Source organism: Polypterus senegalus, chromosome 5 (genome assembly GCF_016835505.1).
Source record: "Polypterus senegalus isolate Bchr_013 chromosome 5, ASM1683550v1, whole genome shotgun sequence".
In the NCBI taxonomy this organism is placed as follows: domain Eukaryota; kingdom Metazoa; phylum Chordata; class Cladistia; order Polypteriformes; family Polypteridae; genus Polypterus; species Polypterus senegalus.
The window spans coordinates 203,517,549-203,543,030 of record NC_053158.1 but is presented as its reverse complement, the minus strand read 5'-3'; the positions used below and the strand labels follow the sequence as shown (position 1 = coordinate 203,543,030).

At 43.1% G+C, this 25,482-nt stretch overlaps 1 protein-coding gene across 1 annotated transcript in view; it reads right to left on the bottom strand.

Annotated features, from left to right (window-relative positions):
• Window positions 1–23,082, bottom strand: part of LOC120529941 (dynein heavy chain 5, axonemal-like) — a 370,325-nt gene extending 347,243 nt beyond the window's left edge. The window contains exons 1-7 of the mRNA XM_039754150.1: window positions 23,041–23,082; window positions 21,405–21,593; window positions 18,790–18,864; window positions 16,093–16,188; window positions 15,316–15,387; window positions 11,455–11,556; window positions 6,042–6,228 (exon numbers count right to left, since the gene is read on the bottom strand). Coding sequence (XP_039610084.1) covers window positions 6,042–6,228; window positions 11,455–11,556; window positions 15,316–15,387; window positions 16,093–16,188; window positions 18,790–18,864; window positions 21,405–21,593; window positions 23,041–23,082 — 763 coding nt within the window. The remainder of the gene's footprint in view (window positions 1–6,041; window positions 6,229–11,454; window positions 11,557–15,315; window positions 15,388–16,092; window positions 16,189–18,789; window positions 18,865–21,404; window positions 21,594–23,040) is intronic.
• Window positions 23,083–25,482: the final 2,400 nt, after the last annotated feature.

Here is a 25,482-nt window from a genome sequence, read left to right as displayed (position 1 = left end):
GAATCCCATACCAAATGGCTTATAACAGAGACATATGCATTGTGTTTGTCATTCCAACGGATGGCACATCGCAACCGTTAACACTGCTTTTACAAAAGCCATACAAAATGGCATATAACAGAGAAAACTGCATTTGTTTCTTTGCTCATTTTCAATACAAAGAAGGTAGCTCAAAGTGCTTTATTTCAAAAGATAAAGTAACAAGAAAAAAAAAATAGGTAAGAATAATAACAACATAAATAAAGTGAAACAAGCTTATATAACATAGATTTTTAAATTAATAGAAAAGGTATTGTCCGTATATACAATATCATATTCTAAGACTCTGCAGATGTTTACGATGATAGGATCAAATGGCCAGGAGGACAGAAAAAAAAAAAAACTCCAGTTAAGCTGAAGAAGAAAAAAAATATCTGCAGGCCCAAAATAGACCACCAAAACCCACTGGGTATTCTACCTGACATAAATATTACACACTAGCAGAATACCCGCGCTTGGCAACGGAGAAGTAGTGTGTTAAAGAAGGAAAGAGAAAGAAAAGGAAACATTTTGAAAATAACGCAACATGATTGTCAATGTAATTGTTTTGTCATTGATATGAGTGTTGTTCTCATATCTATCTATCTATCTATCTATATATATATATATATATATGTTGTTCTCATATCTATCTATATATATATATCTCTATCTATCTATATATATATATATATACCCGGCAGCGGAGAAGTAGTGTGTTAAAGAAGGAAAGAGAAAGAAAAGGAAACATTTTGAAAATAACGCAACATGATTGTCAATGTAATTGTTTTGTCATTGATATGAGTGTTGTTCTCATATCTATCTATCTATCTATCTATCTATCTATATATATATATATGTTGTTCTCATATCTATCTATATATATATATATATACCCGTGCTTGGCAGCGGAGAAGTAGTGTGTTAAAGAAGGAAAGAGAAAGAAAAGGAAACATTTTGAAAATAACGCAACATGATTGTCAATGTAATTGTTTTGTCACTGTTATGAGTGTCGCTGTGATATATATATATAGCAAAATACCCGCTTAGCAGTGATGTCATGTGTTTAAGAAGTTATGAAAAGAAAAGGAAACATTTTAAAAATAATGTAACATGATTGTCAAAGTAATTGTTTTGTGTATTTGGTGGCAGCGTCACAAAGTTGTCTTCGGTAGCTGCATCAGAAAATGTACCACGACGTCTGACACGCCTCCTTTTTACTGTTTTCTCACAGCTTGGATTGCTGCTGTCATATACACACACACACACACACACACACACACACACACACATACATACATACATACATACATACATACATATATATATATATATATATATACACATACATATCTTCATATCTACATATCTATATACATATCTACATATACACATATATATATATATATATATACATACCTATCTACATCATATATACACACACATATATATATAATTTGTGTGTGTGTATGTATGTATGTATGTATGTATGTGTGTGTGTGTGTATATATACACATACATATACTTGTGTGTATGTTTGTATGTGTCTATATGTGTGTGTATAGGTTTGGTCACTGAGTGCAAGGGAAAAATAATAAATTATAGTCTATAAGTTATTAAACAGTAAAACATTAACGTTTTAAGAAGTACAGGTACATTGAAATTACATTTTCTATGTGAACGTTCAAATTTGTGCCTCTGGTAATGTGCCTTACCGGCATTTAAAGAAAATTAGTTTTGTGTCCTCTGCAGTGTTAAGAGAAAGGCTTTGGTTTGGGATAAAAGGAAAAAGGTGTAAAGAAAGGAAAGTTGCCTTTTTTTTATATAGTATAGAGATGTGTTCGCTGGCGTTATGATCGCCTTTTGGGGACAGTCGGGTGGGTCTTGTGTAGACTGGTGAGACGTCCCGCCATTAATCGGCTGTGATGGCACTGTCAGTCCTCCACTCCTGTGCGTGTCTTCATAATCCGAGCTGAGGATCTCATAATCGTATACGTGCAAAGAAAGTGTGAATCGCCTTAATATTATTTTGCCGTGGTGTAGAAAAGGGGTCCCGTGTTTGCACTTGTCTGGGCTATAGCGCGGGGGAGGATGAAAAAAATTAAAAGTGCTCACTTTGACTTAAGGCGGAAGCGCAGTCAGCGTCTCAAAGGCCGGCACAGCTATGCACGCGCTGGCTGCTCGACTTTTGCTGGGCAGGAGACCCCAGTTTTGCAGACACGTTCATGATATCAAAAGTCTCAGCGCTCTTTGGAGGTCATTCATATATTATATATATAGCAAAATACCGCGCCTCAGCGGAGAAGTAGTGTGTTAAAGAAGTAATGAAAAGAAAAGGAAACATTTTAATAATAACGTAACATGATTGACATTGTCATGAGTGTTGCTGTCATATATATGCCTGCCTAAATAAGTCACCCTCGCTTTGCTCTTACTTTTTTACCGTTCATTTAATCATGGCTAGTGGCGGAAAAATTATAAAATGGAAGGAGGATGGCTTTACCAAAACAATTATTGATGGCGAATCGATTATTCATAAAGCTTGAATTGGTGATCTGTTTTTCTGTGTTAACCTCATATTTTTCATACTTCTTCTCAAACTAAGGTGGTGCGAGGGTAAAATGAATCGGGATGCGCTGATCAATGTAATCGTGTACCAGGAAATCATGCATTGACAAAGCTCCCTTTGCTTGTAATGCAAAGTGTGATTAAATGCATTATTTTTAACGCGTTATGGAGCACATGCATCAAGCTTCTCAGCTGTGCTTGTGCTAAGAAAAGGAAAGATTTTAAAAATAACGTAACACGATTGTCAATGTAACCTTTTGTAAGTAGTGCCTGGAGGATTCAGTGTGGAGAAACTCTAGAGACAGCGTGTGTATTAACTTGTGGATTTTTCTGTGAGTATTTGGTGGCAGTCTGACGAAGTTGCTTGAAGACGGCGTTAGCCGCGAGCTCAGCTCAGAGCGAAATGAGATGAATGGGAGGGAGATGATGACGTGACTCCCCACCGCCTTAACTGTCAATCCCCACAAACACAGTCTCTCAGAATTTGCATAAGCACACCCCTTCACCTACAATTTTAACTTAGTTACAAAGTGATCAAAACTCTCGTTTATATCCTGCGTCCTCTCATTAAACTTGTATCCCGCATTACCTGTGGGCATGTGAAACGCCAGCGTAGCCTGTCTATGAACTTAATTTAAAGTTTAGGTTTACACCTTGCTTTCTTTCGAGGTAGCAGCACTCATGAATATGGTAGTATATGTCACTCGCCGCTTCTTATTGTTTAGCTGCCTTCTCAATTATATAATGCATGTTTACTTAAGCGCTTTTTGGAGGTCTTCCTGGTTTTCTACGCACTGCATTGACAGTCAGTTCACGTGATTACGTGGGAGGCGTGATGATGTCACACAAAACTCCGCCCCACGTCTTTCCAGCTCAACTCTATTACAGTTAATGGAGAAAAATACCTTCCAGTTATGACCATTAGGCGTAGAATTTCAAAATGAAACCTGCCCAACTTTTGTAAGTAAGCTGTAAGGAATGAGCCTGCCAAATTTCAGCCTTCTACCTACACGGGAAGTTGGAGAATTGGTGATGAGTCAGTGAGTGAGTGAGTGAGGGCTTTGCCTTTTATTAGTATAGATTATGTATTGTCATTTCTAACATACATGGTGCATCACAAACATTTCTAGTGATGCATTTTACTTTACTACAAATGTTTATGATGCACCACCTGTTGGAAATGAAAAATATAATGCATTTTATGACTACATGCATTACAAAATATTATATATATATATATGTTTTGAATTACAAATGGAATGTTGGGGTGCCAGCTGGGTCACCCTGTTAAATGCAGAAGGAAAAAAGGAATAGGCAATTGCCTAAGTTAATGTCTCACTAAGGCTTTGTAGATCTCGGGTCAGGCTCGTGACAGAGCTCCACAACCCCTGGTTGCTCAGGTCCAAAATCAACACCATTTTCTGGGGATGTCTGCCCTTATATCATCTGGGCCAGAAGGGGCGGGACTTCTCTGGTTTAATTGCCCTTAGTGGGCACATTCTCAGCGCGGTGAGGTAGAAAGCAGACAACACTGTTAGCAACAGTGCCTCCCTTCATCATGGAATGGTACTGAATATCCCAGATGAGCCCTGAATGTGATCCTCTGGCCTGCATGTGTGACCTGGGGGACACCTTCACATCTGCACTAAGGGTAAGCAACACAACTCCGGGATGGTAGGGGGTGTTAACAATTTCTTCGAGCCAACCCACAGCCAGATGAGTGCATCTAGCCCTGCCCACAATGCCCAAAGCAAGCCCATCCCCTTCCAGGTGGGTCTCTATAAATTCAAATGGCCCTGTAAGGTGGGTGTCTCATTCTGGACCTGTACTGCAATTGTATACAAATATATCAATGAGTCAACAGATTATCATTTATTAAAGTCTTTAATTACTATAAAATGCAATTTTACATTGTTTTGCTTGAATAATGTATATACATTAAATTGGGCGGCGCAGTGGCGCAGTGGTAAGGAGACCATAGTAGACATCCCAGGTTCTTGCTGCTTGGAGTCTGCATGGGTTTCCTCTGGGTGCTACAGTCACAGACATGCAGGTTAGGTGGATTGGCATTGCTGCGTTGGTCCTTGTGTGTCTGTGTGTGCGTGTGAGAGAGACTTCTCACCCTACGATGTCCTGGGGTTGTTCCTGCCTTTACAACCTATACTGGATGGGTGGCGCTCCATAAGCCAACCTCACCCTGGCGACCCTGCTCAGGAATAAGCAGGTTAGAAAATAATAGAAACTAATTACATTTATAAAGCACTTTTGTTGTTAGTTCAAGCACTTTACGAAAGGTAGAGGGGGGCCACTTCAGCCACCACCAATGTGTGGCACCCACCTGGGTGTTGCAATGGCAGCCATTACTGTGCCAGTACGCTCACCACATATGAGCTATTAGGTGGTTAAGGGGTGAGAGAGATCGCTGGTCAGGCAGAGACAGGGGATGACTAGGGGGCCCATATACTGTAAATAAAATGTATGATTAAAATGCAACTATTAACAATAATAATAATATTAAATGGATTAGGCCATGTTGGGCAGCCCATCCAAGATATCGGGATACATCCTATACTTTTTGAAGGATACCCAGAAAGCCTCATGTGAAGGTGGCACCATATTTACTGCGCTGGGACTTTGGGATCCATAAAAAGACTACAGGGTAAGCGCCCCCTGCTGGCCTCCCCTACACCTCTGCCAGAAGCATCCATCCATCCATAATCCAACCCGCTATATCCCAACTACAGGGTTACGGGGGTCCGCTGGAGCCAATTCCAGCCAACACAGGGCGCAAGGCAGGAAACAAACCCTGGGCAGGGTGCCAGCCCACCGCAGGGCACACACACACACACTCACACACCAAGCACATGCTAGGGACAATTTAGAAGTGCCAGTGCACCTAACCTGCATGTCTTTGGACTGTGGGAAGAAACCGGAGTTCCTGGAGGAAACGCACGCAGACACGTGGAGAACATTCGAACTCCACGCAGGGAGGACCCGGGAAGCGAACCCGAGTCTCCTAACTGCGAGGCAGCAGCGCTACCCACTGTGCCACCGTGCCGCCCTACCAGAAGCATGTACATTAAATTTAATTATTGCAAGTTTTATTCTAAAATTGCCTTATTTTTTAATTTTGTCTGGTTGTTATTCTGATTTACAGAGTGTCCTCTAATGGAGCTCACTGTGAAAGGTGCCGTTTAAAACCAAGACTGATCGACTGACTAATTAATTGGTGTGCCACCGCTCACTTTTCCATCATCCTTTCCTCTATCTAGTGCATGCAGCGCTCATTAAACGGGCAACACTCCTACTGAATGTGCTCATTGCCAAACAAGGAAGACAATTATTAAAGAACCAGAAATGTTAAACAATGTTGAGAATTTTAAAGAGCCAAATCACAAAACCTCTGGCCTCGTCCACCAAGCCCATTCATTACACAGGCTGGCATTCTCTCTTACCTGCTGCCATGTAATCAGAAGGGTTCTGCAGAGTTTCAAGATTGTACCCCGTGTCGTAAGTCTGAAGCTGAAATTTTTCTTCAATGTTCTCCCTTGCAGAAGCCAAGCTGCCCGTAAACTTCTCCACAGAGCTGAAGAACTCCTGGATCTGCATGTTTTTCGGCCCTTCTTTCACAGCTCCCCAGTTCTGGAAAAAAAAAAAGAATGAATGACTAAAAAAGAATGACAAGAATTGAATGTTATATTTTATTAAGATCATCTAAAAAAAAAAATACAAAGTAAAGTTACAAAGAATTAGAGTAAAGAAACACTTTGTGCCCTGCCGGTTAACCAACTTGAGGCCCAGCTTTGTGGGAGTCCCAAATGCACAGAAGTCCCAAAAAAGACTTTCAAAAGTTGCCCTCTAGTGCTGGAATATCATAAATGCCCTGACTAGAAACAAAAAAGGGCCTTGAATAATCTTGAATAATAAACAAAGATTGATTTTTGGGCGGCATGGTGGCACAGTGGGTAGTGTTGCCGCCTCGCAGTTAGGAGACCTGGGTTCACTTCGCGGGTCCTCCCGGCGTGGAGTTTGCGTGGCTTTCTTCAGGGTGCTCCAGTTTCCTCCCACAGTCCAAAGACATGCAGATTAGGTGCACTGGCGATTCTAAATTGTCCTTGGTGTGTGTGTGTGTGCCCTACGGTGGGCTGGCATCCTACCCAGGGTTTGTTTCCTGCCTTGCGCTCTGTGTTGGCTGGGATTGGCTCCAGCAGACCCCTGTGACCCTATAGTTAGGATATAGCGGGTTGGATAACGAATGGATGGATGGAAAATTGATTTTTAACAAACACATTTTGTAGCAGCAGAAGCTTCTAAGAGCACAATAGAAATTGCCTGAGAAGACAAAGCAACCAACAGCAAACACACCGTAAAGTCCCAATGCAGAATCTAAATGCAAAGATGAAAACAGAGCGGTGAGGTCAGGTCAGGTAGGGGAGTCTGCACTGGTACATCGTGTTGTCGCAACCACCGCATGACAAATTAGCTCAGGATCCTGATTGTCAAAACCCCCCGATAGGGCAGACAGGTGGTCCAAGCCAAGCCCACCCTCCACAAATGACCATCAGCTAGGTGTTATGTGGGCATCCCCTTGGCCTGGTCCAGCCACTCGGGTCTTCAACAATGAAGGTCCTGCGAGCCCGGGTCAACCTTAAGGGAACTGCACCTCATGGCTGTGCTTCAATCGGGACTCCGTGAGCAACTGTTCATTTGACACAAAGTCAGACCAGCGGTACCCAAGGATTCTCTGAAGAGACACAGTACTGAAGGAGTCCAGTCTTCATCTCAGGTCACTGGATAGCGTCCATGTCTCATAACCATATAGCGAGACATGAAGCACCACCAGGACTCTAAAGACTTGGACTTTCTTCCTTTTGCATAGTTAGAACTTCACAAACCCCATTCCACCAACCTCATGACCCATCATGCTCTCCCAATCTGTTTACTGGCTTCATATAAATAGTCACCAGAGACATGAATGTCACTGCCAGGGTTTTATTAGTCTTCAACAGACTGAGGACCTGACACATATCTGACTCTTTTAGTTCCAAAGCTATGAACTCTGATTTTGCTTTTCAATTCTGCCTGGGGAATTCCATTTGTTTCTTTCTTTATAAAGAGTCGAGTGGAATACAGAAAGTGTTCTGACTCCATCACTTTTTGTTTCTGTTGTGTTTCTACCAGGGTTAACCAGACCACCAGAACCCTCCCAGCCGGCATGATGTCTGTCGCACGATTAGATAGATAGATAGAGATAGATAGTTAGATAGATAGATAGATATGAAAGGCACTATATAATAGATAGATAGATAGATAGATAGATAGATAGATAGATAGATAGATAGATAGATAGATATGAAAGGCACTATATAATAGATAGATAGATAGATATGAAAGGCACTATATAATAGATAGATAGATAGATAGATAGATAGATAGATAGATAGATAGATAGATAGATACTTTATTAATCCCAAGGGGAAATTCACATAACACGCAAAGCACTGGAGGTCGGTTTTGACTCGTAAGCTGATGATGCGATACACGCTGGTGAGCAAAAAAATCGTAGGTAGTGGCAAACTCTGGTGGCAAACTGCTCAAGTGGGCGACATGGCGGAGAGGAAAAGAACGGTGGTGACATCTGCTGAGCAGGAAGCACATTGCTGGTGCCTCTCGTAAGAAGCAAAGGAACAGCAGCAGCACCACCTGCTGAGCCACAAGAGTAGGACACAGAATGCACGCACAACAAAGACAGACAAATGTTTACGGGAAACAGACCTGTGCTCATGCCCTCACACCGAAGTGATCGTTATGATCGCAAAATGCAGCGCTAGGGTTTCTCATCTTCAGATCTTGGTTTTATGTCTTCCCTGTTCATGCTTAATGCTTTTTTTCTTGGTAGTTTAATGGATGATGACAGAGATTTGATATTATATATTGTGGAACCCGGGGCGCTTACAGCCCCCTTAAGCCCGACACAGACAGGCAGACACAAATATTGACCCGCATACACATTTTATTTTAAGTGGGGCACTGCTTTTCTTTCGCTCCCCACTACAGAGCACAGTACACAAGCTCAATCACAGTCCTTTCTTCTCTCTCTCTCAGTCTGCCACCTCTACTCCTCTCCCAGCAAGCTTCATCTTCCTCCTCCCAACTCTGGCTCTTCAAATGGACTGAGACAGCCCCTCTTATAAGGAACCCGGAAGTGCTCTAGATGCTCCCAGATCTTCTTCCTGCAGCACTTCCTGATGTGGCGGAAGTGCTACAAGCCAGGGCTCAAAAACTGCCCAGATGCCCCCTGGCAGTGGCCACGGGACCCCAGCAGGGTTTGAGCTTCTAAGTTCCAAACCCGTGGTTGCCCTCTTGTCTTCCGGGGGAGGTATTGCCCTGAAAATGCCCTCTCCCCCAGTTCATCCATTACAGGGGCGTCCCGGGCAGGGCCCTTCCACCACAGCATGTATTTTATTATTTTGGGGTGCTGTTTGGTGTTTTTGCACATAAGCTGCCTTTGTTATGTGCCTTGTATTTTGTGGGTGGTCCCCCCAAGAGGCGGGGCCACCTGCCAATCCACCTCCAGGACCTGCCCAACACCCGATATATTCACAGTGTCTCCCACAGTTCCTGGCGGTTCATTTCAAATGCGCTTGGGACGTTTTTGGGGAGTTATTGGATTGCTGTGGGGCTTGTTGTGATTTATTGGATTTTTGAAGTGTTTCAAGTTAATGATGATCAGGATTCAGTCGTTAGCCAGCAGGGAGTGCGACTGAAAAGAACGGCAGAGGAGTTTAAATATTTAGGTTTAGCAATCAAACTGGTTCTCCACGATACAAAAGTGCTAAAATAATCACAAAACACACATATAACAATGCACTATTATTACAATGTGAAAACAATGGCACAAACTCTGTCCCTACAGCCACTTCTATATTACTGCATTCCTATCAGACATGGCAATCACGAGGGACAAAACTTTATTTTTAAAGCCATTTTGGAAATAGCATAAAGAGACTTGAGTATAGAAAAAGAGAAATGTGTAAAGCCCTTCATAATGTTTGGGACAAAGACTCGTTCTTTCTTAATTTGCCCCCCTGTTCCACAGTTTAAAATTACAAATCAAACAATTCAGACGCGAGCAAAGTGCATATGGCTGACTCTCCTTAATGTGAATGCTGTACACAGCAGGTAGAAAGGAAAACTCATTTTCTAAGTCGTCCCCATAATGTTTGGGACAATTGGCGTCCCAGGTGTTTGTGATTCCTCCGGTGGGTTTCATGGCTTCATAAGAGACCTCGGCCTGCTGCTACCTTTAGAGTCTGTAGTTGTCATTGTTCAACATGAGGACAAGAGCTGTGCCAGTGAAAGTCAAAGAAGCCATCATGAGGATGAAACACAAGAATCAAACCAAAGGAAACATCGGTAAGAGGACTGAAATGAACTGTCAGGAATATCATGAAGAAGAAAGAACACACCGGTGGGCTCAGTAATCACAAAAGGACTGCTAGGCCAAGAAAGACCTCCACTACTGATGACTGAAGAATCTTCATGATGGTCAAGACAGACCAGAAACAAACAGTCTTCAGGAGGCAGATGTGGACATAACAGAGACGACTATCAACAGAAGACTTCATTAACAGAAACACAGAGGAGGACACACTGCAAGATGAAGACCACCAAAACAGAAAGGAAAATGGACTTCATAGAGCCTGCAGAAATCTGGAAAAATGTCTTGTGGACAGAGAAGACAAAGATGAACCTCATCAGGGTGATGGCATGTGGAGACCAAAAGGAACTGCTCAAGAGCCAAAGCAGACCACCTCATTTGTTAACCATGGCAGTGCTGGGGGTGTTATGGCTTGGGCATGTATGGCTGCCACAGGTCTTGGCACACTTCTCTTTATTGATGATGGACCTGCTGGCAGGGCCGGATTTAGACTTGATAAGGCCCTAAGCTATTTGAGACATGGGGCCCTTTATAAGTCCAGATATTCTATGGAAGTGCCAAATATGATTTGTTTTGGGGGCCCCCAAGAAGGCGGGGCCGCCCTAAGCTGTAGCTTGTGTAGCTTATACGTAAATCCTGCACTGCCTGCTGGCCACAGATGCACAATAAATTCTGATCTTCTGAAGTTCCAGTAAAGACCTCCAAACTCGGTGGACGACACTTCATCCTACCACAAGACAATGAGCCAAACACACTGCTGAGGACACACAGAAGTTTATCAAAGCTAAAAAAATGGAAAATTCTGGAATGGCCAAGCCAGTCACCTGATTTCAATCCAATTGAGCAGGCTGTCCATATGCCAAAGGGAAAACTTAAGGGGACAAGCCCCCCGAAACAAGCAGGAGCTGGAGATGGCTGCATTAGAGGCTTGGCAGAGCAACACCAGAGAAGACCCTCAGCACCTGCTGATGTCTAAGGAACCACAGACTTTAGGAAGTCATTGCATGTGAGGGACATGTGACAAAGTGCTAAATATGACAGCCAATGCTGTGTCCCCACCATTATGATGTCCTGAAATGGGTGGGGGGAACCACATAGAAAGAGTGCTGTGTGACCAAAATGTCTGGAAATCCCCCTTCAGTGAAAGTCTGCGCTATGCACTTTAATGACATCTGAACTGTCTAATTTGTCATTTTAAACTGCGGAGCAGAGGGGGAAATCAAGGAGACATTTGTCCTTGTCCCATATATTTAGGAAAGCACTGTAATTAAAAGTATTATTAGTATTGTAAATTTAGCATGCGATTAACAGAAATAGAAATGCAATTAAAGCCTGAAAATCACGGTGGCATTCCAGGAGCAGGAATGACCGACATGTCATCTTATTTCCAGACATATGAATCGTTTTACAATTAATTGAACAAATACCTCTTGCGATTTCAAAGCAGGAACCATGATGTGAGACAGAAATTCCTCCAGGCTGTGAAGCAAAGATCCCCCGGAGCAGTTGAGGATTCCAAAGTAGACCTCCTACAAGAAGCAGACACATTTATGAAAACCTTACCCAAAATTGAGCTCTGAATGTTTCTTTGACATGTTTCATTCAGACGTTGTTATGGGGTAACCCAGTCCAGGGACCATTGCAATTACAAGAAGAAGAAGAATCAGTGCACAACTTGGGGTGACTGACGCTCGCACAATGATTACTCGTTTCCTGTATTGATGATGATGATGATATATTTTATTAATCCTCAAAGGGAAATTTACTTTTCACATGAACCTTTAGGGGTCAGAGTGCAGGGTCAGCCATTATACAGTGCCCACTGCAGAGTCGTCTTAACGCATGGGCATGCAGGGCAGTTGCCCAGGGGCCCCACGACCATATTGACCCCACGCTAATCTATGTATGTTGCGACTTGCTGTCATTAAATAAATACCATACTATATTAAAATATAAATATTTGTTATTGTGTTACAAGTGGGCATTGGCATTCACCTCACGTGCCCGTATGTGTATGGATCTCAGGCACTACGTAACATAAAAGCGTATGTGTTAACGTCACTTCAACTCAATTCCGGTGCAGATCCTTAGCATTAATTTACAATTGCTTCGTCCAGGGTATGACGTTAATCTGTATCCAGCCCCGCACGCATGTCCTCCAACTTACAGGGAAATCTTGGGGGCAGGATTGGCACTCCAGCCACCATAAAAAACCTCACACTGTTCCAGTGTGGTGCTGAGGTCTCACCCGCTGCATGTGGGCTCCAATCCAGGGGATCTGTTGTGTGGTGGGTGCGCCACGTGCTCCCAACCGCTTTCTTTCTCCCCTAATTTCTTAATGTTTATGTTGTGATGTCACGAGGAACAATTTGTGAAGGGGATCACCATGAGAAAAAATAACATTACATTTTCGTAGCTGACTAATCCAGTTCAGAGGCCATTCCCAGCAGCATCAGGCACAAAGCAGGACCCAATCACACACCACACCAGATTCTAACATGAGTACAGCACCTCAACACAGAGGATAAATAGCCAGGACATGAGATCACTGAGGGGACAGCATTCAGCATTGGACAACCATGTTGGTCGCCGTCTTTATATATAATACGCCCTGCATGCAGTTTGCATGTTCTCCCCGTGTCTGCGTGGGTTTCCTCCTGGTACTCCGGTTTCCTCCCACAGTCCAAAGACATGCAGGTTAGGTGGATTGCCGATTCTAAAATTGTCCCTAGTGTGTGCTTGGTGTGTGTGTGCCCTCGGTGGCTGGCGCCAGCCGGGTTTGTTTCCTGCCTTGCGCCCTGTGTTGGCTGGGATTGGCTCCAGCAGACCCCCATGACCCTGTAGTTAGGATATAGCAGGTTGGATAATGGATGGATGGTTGGATATTTACCACCAATACATTTAAACCTTAAATTACTCTTAATTAAACAAGCAGCCTGGTAAACCCTGCTGCCTCACAGAGCCAATGTCCTGGGTTTGAATAGCATGCCTAGTTTGTATCGGTGGTGTCCACCATCTCCTCATGTATTGTGCTTTGTCCATTTTTTTCACTCACAACAAAGGGTGTGTGAGTTACGTTAATTGGTAATTCCATTTACATTTACTCCGACTAATGACTGTTTTGGAACAAGTGCTACAGGACAAAGTTCCAAAATTGACCATCATATGCATGGAGCTCACAACAAAATGCAAGCTTCTTACACCCCTTAACAGCAAATAATCGGTTAGATAGAAATTTGCCCAACAAGAGAGTCCGAATTTTGAATGGAAGTGGGCAACTCGTTCCAACAGCCAGGAGTTACACGTGAAAAGAGACAACACTGAGATTTAAATCCAAGTAGAGGTGGCATCACAGACCAGGGATTAAGAAGGAGCACCCAGGGCCTCACAAGTGTCTCCATATACTTTGGTATTGGCCTGTTGACTACTCTATAGCCATACTTTTTAATTGTCCCCTTTGGGTATGTGTGTGTGTGTTTGCCTTAGAGGGCCTTTGAGTGGACTTGCATCACAACCACTATTGGTTTTGGTTGATGGATACAATGAGGCTATTAGAAATAATCTACATGCTTCCGTTAGGTCAGATTATCTCAGGGCACAACGTGAGCTACCACAGCTATGATGATGACACACAGCTGTACTTATCAATAGCACCTGATGACCCCGATTCTCTTGATTCACTAACAGAATGTCTGGCTTGTATCTCAGAATGGATGAATAGTAACTTTCTCAAGTTAAATAAAGAGAAAACTGAAATTTTAGTGATCAGCAATAATGGATACAATGAGGATATTAGAAATAAACTGGATACATTAGGATTAAAAGTCAAGACGGAGGTAAAAAGCTTAGCGGTGATTGTTGACTGTAATCTGAATTTTAAATCACATATTAATCAGATCACTAGGACAGCATTTTTTCACTTAAGAAGCATAAGTAAAGTTAGACCTCTTATATCACTGAAAGATGCTGAGAAATTAGTTCACGCGTTTGTTTTCAGTCGACTAGATTACTGTAACGCACTCCTCTCAGGACTACCCAAAATCGACATCAATCGTATGCAACGAGTGCAGAATGCAGCTGCTAGAATCCTAACTAGGAAAAGAAAATCTGAACACATCACCCCAGTTTTGATGTCACTACACTGGTTACCTGTGTCATTCAGGATTGACTTTAAAATTCTGCTTATGGTTTATAAAGCCTTAAATAATCTCGCTCCATCTTATATATCGGAATGTCTGACACCTTATATTCCAAATCGTAACCTCAGATCCTCAAATGAGTGTCTCCTTAGAATTCCAAGAACAAAACTTAAAAGAAGTGGCGAGGCGGGCGGCCTTCTGCTGCTATGCACCTCAAATCTGGAATAGCCTGCCAATAGGAATTCGCCAGGCTGATACAGTAGAGCACTTTAAAACACTGCTGAAAACACATTACTGTAACATGGCCTTTCTATAACTTCAATTTAATTTAATCCTGATACTCTGTATGTTCAATTCTTCATAACAACTACTCATGGTGGCTCTAAAATCCGTACTGACCCCTACTTTCTCTTCTGTTTCTTTTTCCGGTTTCTTTGTGGTGGTGGCCTGCACCACCTCCACCTACTTAAAGCATCATGATGCTCCGATGGATGGATTAAAAGGCAGAAGTCTACATGACCATCATCATCAAGCCCTTCCGTGAGAACCCTAAATCCAAAGAGGACTGTTTCATTTATGTTAGGTCGAATGCTCAGAGGGGACTGAGTGGTCTCTTGGTCTGGAATCCCTACAGATTTTATTTTTTTCTCCAGCCATCTGGAGTTTTTTTTTGTTTTTTCTGTCCCCCCTGGCCATTGGACCTTACTCTTATTCTATGTTCATTAATGTTGACTTATTTTGTTTTCTTATTGTGTCTTTTACTTTTCTATTCTTTATTATGTAAAGCACTTTGAGCTACTGTTTGTATGAAAATGTGCTATAGAAATAAATGTTGTTGTTGTTGTGTTGTGGTGTGCTATGATAGACCTTCACTCCAGGTATCTCCCAGGGGAATTTTCTACAATGGAATGTCATATGTTAGGTTTCATTCCAAAATGTAGTTTGGTGTCCTCATCGCAGGCAGGACCAGGCACCCCTGATAATATTGTTTGATTACATCGACATATATATTTTTACAAATGAGTACCACCACCACTACCACCTCCTACACAAATTCAGGAACTAACATCTAAGAGTAGGTGAAAATGACCTCAGGACCCTCCCACGTTGTTTGTTCCCGGATATTTAAGCGAAGGTCGTTTACCGTACCTGTAGTATATTCTGAGGTGTTATGCTTTTCTCCATCGTCCTCAGAAAAAAGGCACAAAGTCCAGTTAGCTCCTGTAACAAAAAAACAAAAATCACACTCAAGGTCACAGTTACAAAATTAAGGGATGTACAGGGGAGCCAAAAAAATCCTTATTTTGGTGTAATTAAAATATTTGGAGAGTTTTAGTAGATACCAAGCATAATGAACAGCGATGTTTTACCTGAAATTGAAAACTGTGCCGCAGGTTTCTCTGTCTGTTTTAAGGACTGGTGACATAAAGGAGAGACGGATTGTAGCATGGGCGGCATGGTGGCGCAGTGGGTAGCGCTGCTGCCTCACAGTTAGGAGACCCTTAAGGGTTCGCTTCTCGGGTCCTCCCTATGTGGAGTTTGCATGTTCTCCCTTTGTCTGCGTGGGTTTCCTCCCACAGTCCAAAGACATGCAGGTTAGGTGCATTGGCGATCCTAAATTGTCCCTAGTGTGTGCGTGTGCCCTGTGGAGGGCTGGCACCCTGCCCGGGGTTTGTTTCCTGCCTTGCTGGCTGGGATTGGCTCCAGCAGACCCCTGTGACCATGTAGTTAGGATATAGCGGGTTGGATGATGGATGGATGGATGGATTGTAGCATTCAATGACGCATCCATTCATTTTCTAAACCTTGTGAGCTACCATCAAGGTAGTCCTATGGCGTCAAGATTACCACTTTGAAAGAAGGATATTCAGTAGAATGATTAAAACCAAACTTTAGACTTTTAGAGGTTTTCTGATGCCAGCTTACCTCTTCACCACCGGTGGAAATGAACAACTTCTTCTGATTTGGAGATGAACTGGAGCTCTCCACCCATGAAGGAACGCTCTGCTTTCTTGAATTTCCCTGAAAAAAACAATTAAGATACATATTGCCAAAAGTATTGGGACGCCTGCCTTTAGACACACATGAACTTTAATGACATCTCATTCTTAATCCATAGGCTTTAATATGGAGTTGGGCCACCCTTTGCAGCTATGACAGCTTCAACTCTTCGGGGAAGGCTTTCCACAAGGTGTCGGAGTGTGTTGATGGGGATTTGTGACCAGGACAGCATTTGTGAGGTCAGGCTCACTGATGTTGGACGAGAAGGCCTGGCTCACTCGCAGTCTCAGCTCGAATTCATCCCAATGGTGTTCTGTTGGGTTGAGGTCAGGGCTCTGTGCAGGCCACACCAAACTCACTCCTCCATTTCTTTAGAGACCTTGCTTTGTGCACTGGTGGGCAGTCATGTTGGAACAGGAAGGGGCCATCGCCAAACTGAAATTGTCCAAAATGGCTTTGTATGCTGAAGCATTAAGAGTTTTTTTCACTGGAGCTAAGGGGCCAAGCCCAACCCCACACCATAATCCCCCCTCCACCAAACCTTACACTTGGCACAATGCAGTCAGGTGAGTACCACCAAACCCAGACTCGTCCATCGGATCACGTGATTCATCACTCCAGAGAAACACATCTGCACTGCTCTCGAGTCCAGTGGCGGGCGGTGGGCTTTACACCACTGCATCTGACGCTTTGCATTGCACTTGGTGATGTCAGGCTTGGCTGCAGCTGCTCGGCCATGGAGATCCATTCATTCCATGAAACTCCCTCTGTCTACGCTGCACTGTTTTTGAGCTTTTGGAGATCTGTAAATATTGACTCTGCAGAAAGTTGGCGACTTCTGCATGCCTCAGCATGCGATGTCCCCGCTCTGTGATTTGACGTGGCCAAGCACTTCGTGGCTGGGTTGCTGTTGTTCCCAATTGCTTCCACTTTGTTATAACATAACTAACAGTTGACCGTGGAATATTTAGTAGTGAAGAAATGTCACAAATGGAATTATTGCACAGGTGGCATCCTATCACGGTGCCACTCTGGAATTCACGGAGCTCCTAAGAGTGGCCCATTCTTTCACAAATGTTTGCAGAAGCAGCCTGCATGCTGAGGTGCTCGATGTTATACACCTGTGGCCATGGAAGTTATTGGAAGACCGGAATTTAATGATTTGGAAGGGGGTCCCAGTATTTTTGGAAATATAGTGTAATAGGGTAAAAAACCTGACAATATTTAAAACTTAAATCAAATATTTTGGTGCACATGTCTGCTTTAACACTTTCATTAATCACATGAAAGATGTCTAGGAAGGTCTAAGACTTAAGCAATCCAAGGGGACATGGACAATGCTAATGCCTTGAACCCACTGCCACCTTCTTCCAATGACCAGTACCTCCACACCAGCTCAATGACTTCAACAACTCCTACAATTTCAATGGTGATGATTCCACATCTCACCTTTCCATAACTGAACACTAGGTAAGGAGACAGCTGAGGAAGCTACAAAGAGGAAAAGCTGCAGAACTGGATGGAGTCAGACCTCGAGTTCTTAAGGCCTGTGCTGACCAACTTTGTGGTGTCCTCTGTCACCTGTCCAGTCTGTCCCTAAGGCTCCAGAAAGTGCCACTGCTGTAGAAAATCCCCTGCATTGTAAGGTGGGCGACTCTTCACCTGATGACTTATGCCCAACATCATGAAGTCCTTTGAGAGGCTGGTTCTGGACTATTGAAGTCCTATTGTGGTTGACCACCTGGACCCTCTGCAGTTTGCTTAATGGACAAAGATTAGAGTGGAGGATACAACCATCTATCTGCTCTACAAGGCTGGACAAAGATGGCAGCCCTGTAAGGATGATGGTTTTTTGATTTCCCCAGTGCCTTCGGCACTAATCCAGCCATCCCTGTTAAGGGATCAACTCAGAGATATGCAGGTGGATGAGCCAATGGGGTCCTGGGTAGTGAACTCTCTGTCAGGAAGACCGCAGTTTGTGAGACTCAAGGACTGAGTGAGCACCACATGAACAGGCCTGTCTGCTTTTCTCCTCACATTGCACACCTCTGACTAGAAATATAACAGCAGGTCAGGTCACCTGAAGAAATTCTCAGATGATTCTGCACTTATTGAGTGTATTGACAACCTGAACCAGTATGGGTTGGCATTCATCAGGGATCCACCCACTCGCCTCTGCTACTCATTGGAATGCTTAGATACGACCACAGCGGATATTCAGGTGGAGGTTCGAGGGATGCCACCGTACCCCAACGACATTCTGCTCACGAAGGGAGAACATCAAGGACTCGAGTTCCTTACTCAACGATGAAAAAACATGTTTTGAGGAGAACGTTCTCGAATTACCGTCAAAAAGACAAAATATATGGAAGGAAGCATGCAGAACGCATCGAAACATTCACGTTTTCTTTGAAGCAAGATGTCATTTCATCCACTACATGACAGCAGAATACTAATCCCGAGAATTATTCGGATTTAACTCTGTATGTCAGATCATAACACCTTTACTCAGGAGATACTCGGGGTTAACCATTTTTACACAGAACTCCACGCCTGAGAAACACTCAAGAATGTTAAGGCAGAGACACACCACTGACACAAAGATGCAGACATGTACTGTACCTGGCTGATTTCCTGGTAGAAGAAGGTCATCTTCTTGGTTCCATTTGCTGCAAAGAAGTCCTCAATAGCACCAAACTGCATGAGACACAAAAGAGGGTTAAATAGTATCATGTCGATTAAAGGCTGGTCAGATTGGCTCATAATGGCATCCAAAATGTGATAGATAGATAGATAGATAGATAGATAGATAGATAGATAGATAGATAGATAGATAGATAGATAGATAGATAGATAGATAGTCCTTGTGATTGGACCACTTGACTCACTTTCAGAATGTTGTTAACAGTAAAAGACTGTGAAAGGCGCTATATAGGCACCCGACACAGACTGACAATGGAGGCACGTGTAAAAATAGACAAAAAGATGTATTTTTCTTCAGCTGGGGGACATGTCTTCCCCGTGTCCCTCAGCCACAGTACAGTCCCGCATAAGCACACCAAATAAATAAAAAACAAAATACTCTCAGGTACTTCTTCCTCCACTCCTCCCAGGCAGCTTCATCCTCCTCCTCCCAACTCTGGCGCCCTGAGTAGTGGCCACAGGCTCCCTTTATAGCCCACCTGGAAGTGCTTCAGGTGGCAATTAACCTAAATTAGTCTGCGTTACAGCACACACGGGCTCAGGAAGCCTTGCAGCTACCCCTGGTGGTGGCCACGGAGCCCAACAGGAATGGGTTCTGAAGTCCCATGCCTGTGGCCCCGATGCAACACAGGGGGGCTGCCACCAAGTGTTCCAGGGGATAAAGCATGGATCCCATGGCTTCTCCCCCGGATCTAGTGTCATAGGGGTGTCCCGGGTCCCGGCTGTCCGTCACAAGACATAAATAACTTGATTAAAAAAGTGCCTACCAAATTTCAATTAGCAGTCTGGTTTTACACCAAGACAAGAAGTCTACCATCGACCGCATCCTGGCACTTTATGGGTTCTCATGGAGCACAAACATGAATATCGGCAGAGTTTCTTTGCAGCCTTTGCCGATTTTCAGAAAGCGTTCGATTGCCCTGTGGGACATTGTGAGACTTTGCTGGATCCCCTCGAGGTTGCTGGTCATCACGGCCGGCCTGTAAATTGCTGCTGTGAGTGCTGTGCAGGATGGAGACAGAACCTCTACGTTCATCCCAGTTGATTCTGCGGTCTGTCAGGCGTCTGTTCTGCTCCTACTCTGTTCATTGCTTGCATAACAGGGTGTTGGACAAAGTAATGGGGTACAGCAGCTGTGGAGCATCTGTTACTGAAGAGAGATTTACTGATCTTGACTTTACCGATGATGCTGTGATCTTCATGGAGTCAATGGAGGTTCTGATTGGGGGTGTCTGGACTTGAAAGTGTTCAGATAAAAACCAAAGATCCAGGCATTTAATGACCTCTTGGGCACGGCCATCAGCAGTGTTTCTGTCTGCAGAGACAGTATCGACCTCACCGAGAGGTTTATTTACCTTGGCTGTGACATTCATGTCTCTGGCGACTCTTCCTGTGAAGCCAGTAGACGGACTGGCAGAGCATGGGGGCGGTCATGAGGTTACTGGAAAGGGGTGTGTGGCGCTCCCGATATCAATGCAAAAAGTCTTTAGAGTCCTGGTGCTACCTGTTTGTAAGACATGGATGCCATCCAGTAGAGATGGGAAAATGATACCGAAGCGTTGAAGCTTGTGTCAGTCAATCTGAATCGTAGTGTGTCAAATCACTGTGTCCAAACACCGCTGTCATGTGATCCAACGCTTCAAACGCCATCAGTGCTTCCCAGCACACTTAATTGGTTTGACAGCATTTTGGCAGTTTTGACAGCTTTGGCACTAAATTAACACTCATTCTCATTCAACAATGTTGGGTTGTGAGGAGAGAGAGATTTGGAGAGCCTTGGTGACAGATGGTGACTAACAGCAGAAAATAGCGTTCAAAAGTTAAACAGTATAAATGGACAATGACCTTAGCAGAATAAAAGGAACACAGACTTTTCTGACCTTTAAATGGTGACATGAGACTGAAACAGTAACAGTGAGCTCTGCTACACTTGCACTCTTGAGAGCTTGCCTTGACCTCACTTAACCACCAGATGTCACTCTTCATACTGAGGCTGAGGCTTCAAAGCTTCGAATCTTCTTCAGCACAAACAGAAAGAAAGCCTCAAAGCTTCACCAGGCTTCATTTTTCCATCATTACTATCCAGTGACCCGAGACGAAGATTGGACTCCTTCATGTGTGTCTCTTCGGAGAATCCTTGGGTACCGCTGGTTTGACTTTGCATTGCGCATGGAGAACCGATTGAGGCACATGACCTGCATTGTGAGAGGGTGTCAGTTAGGGGTGATTCCACAAGGGTGATCCAGCTTGCAGGACCCTCATTGTTGCACACCCAAGTGGCTGGACCAGGCCAAAGGGGATGCCCACGTAACTCCTGGCAGCAGCAGATAGAGGGCCATTTCCGGAGGGTGGGACTGGACCATGTGTCTGCCTGGGGTGTTGCCAACCAGAATTCCGAGCTGTTTCATCATGTGGTGGGTGTACCAGTGTATGCTCCCCAACCTGACCTGACCTGACCTACCAAATGTCAAATTTCATAGAGCTTGTTTTATAGTGTGAGATGCTATCATTGAAAGCATCAGCCACCCACGTACCTTGTCATCTGACACAATGAACTCCTCCACGTCCGCCTCGGTCAGGCCGATGCCATGTGACAGCAGCGATATGAGGTACCGGTGGCGGGCATCGAGCTGAGCCCTGCGCTCATCCTTGGTGGCTTTAGCCTGCTTCACCATCTCTTTCCTAGTCTCGTTTGACAGGACAGTCGTCTTTTTTCCTGGTGTCTTAAAAGATGAAAAGGACAGAAAGATGTAACCACAAAGCATTTTCATTTTTCAGTAGCTTAGTGCTGCACCAGCCATTGTCACATGAGCGTTAAAGCATCTGATGGTGTCTGCTCTTTATGAAAAGCACTCAATAGGATGAAGTCGGAGTGTAATTAGCAAACTTATAAGGGGATCTCTGAGACAGACAAAGCGCAGACACCATTATTGGCTTGTCAGTAATGAGATCTGGCTTGTTAAAAATCCCAATCAATAGCAACTCATGGAAGATCATCAGAACTGGACATGAAGATGGAAAAATTTAAACGTCCACTATACTGAGAAGTTGCACCAGTGGACCACTATTAAAAATAAAAAGTGATACAATAACTCAGTTTTGTCCATTTGACACAAAATGTCACAGAACGTCCGCAGAATAACAGGACTGCTATACTCGGACGAACCAGTAGAGGGCAACCAACTAAAAAGGCAATAATAGAACTGAAGAATGTCCGTTATATTCAGAAAAGTCAGAAGGGCCACAATTAATACATAAAAAAATACTTTTTAAATACCACGCTTATATTAAGTTAAAAAGTGTACTACAACGTAAAAAATAAGTCTCTCATACATCACTCTTAAAATAAAAGGTGGGTGCTTTTGCTAAGATTTTAAAAGGTATTTTTTGAATGTTGATTAATGAAAAGGGCCCACCTGATTATTTTACAAGTGCTGTATGAGAGACTTGTTTGTTACTTTTAGTACACTTTTTAACTTAATATAAGTGTGGCTTTTAAAACGTATTTTTTATATATAAATTATTTTCAACTTTTTAGTCTTGGGTTTGTTTCAGTATAATTTTGTAATCGATATTTTAACACTTACTTTAATATTTCTATCCGTTACTAGCGCTATCTATTGGTGAAATCTTGAATTGTTCTTCATAAGAAAATTTCATTTCTTAATTCATATGAATTAATTGATCAATTAGTGAAACTGATTATTGATTTATGTATTGTCCTCGGAAATAAGTAAGTGTGCAAAATTTCAAGTCATTTGGACAATGGGGAGTGGGTTAAATATCGATTACAAGATTTGTGCCAGACAACAAACAGGCGAAGTTAAAAGAAGTGTGGTAATAAAAAAAAGATGACAGCAGGACTGAGGAAGGTTTGTTATGCTCAGAACAGCATCTAGAAGGCCACTATTTAAAAAGACAATAATGAGACTGAGGGATGTTGATGACAGATTCTGAACAGATACTGGGGGGTGAATATCAATAAAATTTATAATGGGATTAAGTTATGGCTATTATCTATAATAATAAAAGGCAAAGCCCTCACTCACTCACTCACTCACTCATCACTAATTCTCCAACTTCCCATGTAGGTAGAAAGCTGAAATTTGGCAGGGTTATTCCTTACAGCTTACTTACAAATGTTAAGCAGGTTTCATTTCGAAATTCTACGTAACGGTCATAACGTCGATAACGTTCGACGGCGTCCGCCATGTTGAACTTTCTTATTTATGGCCCCATCTTCACGAAATTTGGTAGGCGTCTTCCCTGCGCTAACCGAAACCGATGTACTTACTTATTTCGATGGTATGACAGTGGCCGCCATATTGAATTTTCCAAACGTCACTAATTCTCCAACTTCCCGTGTAGGTAGAAGGCTGAAATTTGGTACTTATTTCGGTGATATGATGCCACTGTCGGCTGCCATATTGAACTTTTAACGGAAACCGATGTCCGTACTTATTTCGTTAGTATGATACCACTGTCGGCCGCCATATTGAACTTTCCAAAGTCACTAATTCTCCAACTTCCCGTGTAGGTAGAAGGCTGAAATTTGGCAGGCTCATTCCTTACAGCTTACTTACAACAGTTAAGCAGGTTTCATTTCGAAATTCTACGTGTAACGGTCATAACGGTCAACAACGTCCGCCATGTTGAACTTTCTTATTTATGGCCCCATCTTCTCGAAATTTGGTAGGCGGCTTCCTGCACTAACGAAACCAATGTACATACTTATTTCGGTGGTATGATGCCACTGTCGGCCGCCATATTGAACTTTTCAACAGTCTTTGTTACTTATGGGCCCATCTTCAAGTTATTTGGTACACGGGTTCCCAACGCTAACTGAATCCTACTTACGTACATATATACGTCCATAGCCTGCACCTCGGTCACCGCGTGAGGTGGCGTTGTGTCCCCCATCCCAACGCCTCCCACGTTGTTGGCTGGCTACCTGCCTATATAAGACTGTCCGTCGCTCCGGTCTCTACATTCCCTTCCTTGCTTCGCCACGGGATTCACGTCTCCCTACTGATAACTACAGCCCTAATTTGTTTAATCCACGGCTTCTCCGTTGTTTTATTGTTTGTTTATTACAATTATAGGTATTGTATAGGTATTTTACAATTACTTTACATTGCTCTGGTACCCATTTCCTTTATCATTCCAACCCCTATTACCATGTCTATCAAGATGATCACCATCGATCAAAGAACTGTCACTTACCGAGTGGTTTCCATGCCGGAGATGGCACCTATCTTTTCCATTCTCTTTGTTACATATTGCACGGCCATATCAGGCTCACTCTTGATATCCGGAGGAAGATTCTGTCTTATGTATTGAATGACTGGGACAGGTTCAAGGTGTGGACTGATGACGGTACAGGAGATAATTATACTACACAGGAGCACTAGAAGAGTGAAATGCTTAAGCCCTTCACCTATGGTTCTGCATGTGAGTTGATGGCTGCTGCTGAATTGTTCGGTTGTCGCTTTCAAGTGTACCAAAATGGCCAAATAGTTTACACCTTTGACAACCGCCAATGCCTCTTAAACATCTTAGATTCACAGGTGACGATTTCAGTAGTGGACACTTTGATGTTTATGAATGTTTAAACTCTCAAAAGCTGGATGTGATTTTATCAATGAAACCGGTTGTGTGCTTACTACGCTTGACAGATGCCAAATGTCACTTCAACACAACAAATCCTGCAAATACTGTCGTAATTGAAACAAACCATGAAACTCAAACCGATTATGACAGCAGCAATCCAAGCTGTGAGATTTGAGACAAGATTACTGTTCACATGGCCGACTGTACGTTACATGCTCAAGAGTAAGCTCAGCGCACAGCTTGGTCATATTACAACCAGAGGGCCGAACTGACAACATTGTATACAAAGAGATCCTTAACAAATAATTATTGGCATATTTTCCCTCAGTTTAAAAAGGTTTAATTTTCTTCTTAATAAAAATTTTAATGCAGTACTTCGCCGCTGCGAAGCGCGGGTATTTTGCTAGTACATTATAATCAGAACAGCCACAATAGGGACCCCATTAAACAGATGATGGCGGTACTGAGGAGGGCCTGTTATACTCAGAACCACCACTAGAGGGCCACCATTTAAAATAATCAAAAATAACACTAATAAATATTGATCACACTTAACACTAGAATTACCAGAGCCTACGAAAAAACTCGTAATTCCGTCCCACCTTAAATCGCTTCATAAATCCCTTCACACCTCTCTGCCAGCGTCCTTTGTTCTCTAAATGTGCTGATAAAGAGAAGTTAGGAGCAGCCGGCTATTCCAATTCCAATCCCCCACCAATTTAGATCGTGTACAAACTTCTCCCAGCTCATGCCTTGATTGAGTATCTGGGAGTGAAGTGGAGTTTTAGAGTGGAAATAATAGATCGTTGATATCGATGAAATTTTCACATATATTGTCTCTTTCTTTCAGGTGTGTAATAGAAACCACAGCATAGAGAGAAGTGTATACATTGCTTCTTACAGGAAAAGGCGATGGAAAAAGTGCTTTTGACTAAAAGTGCACTTTTGTTATACTTTTACACCAACATACAGTATATGTTCCTGTGTTTGAGCGACACGGGC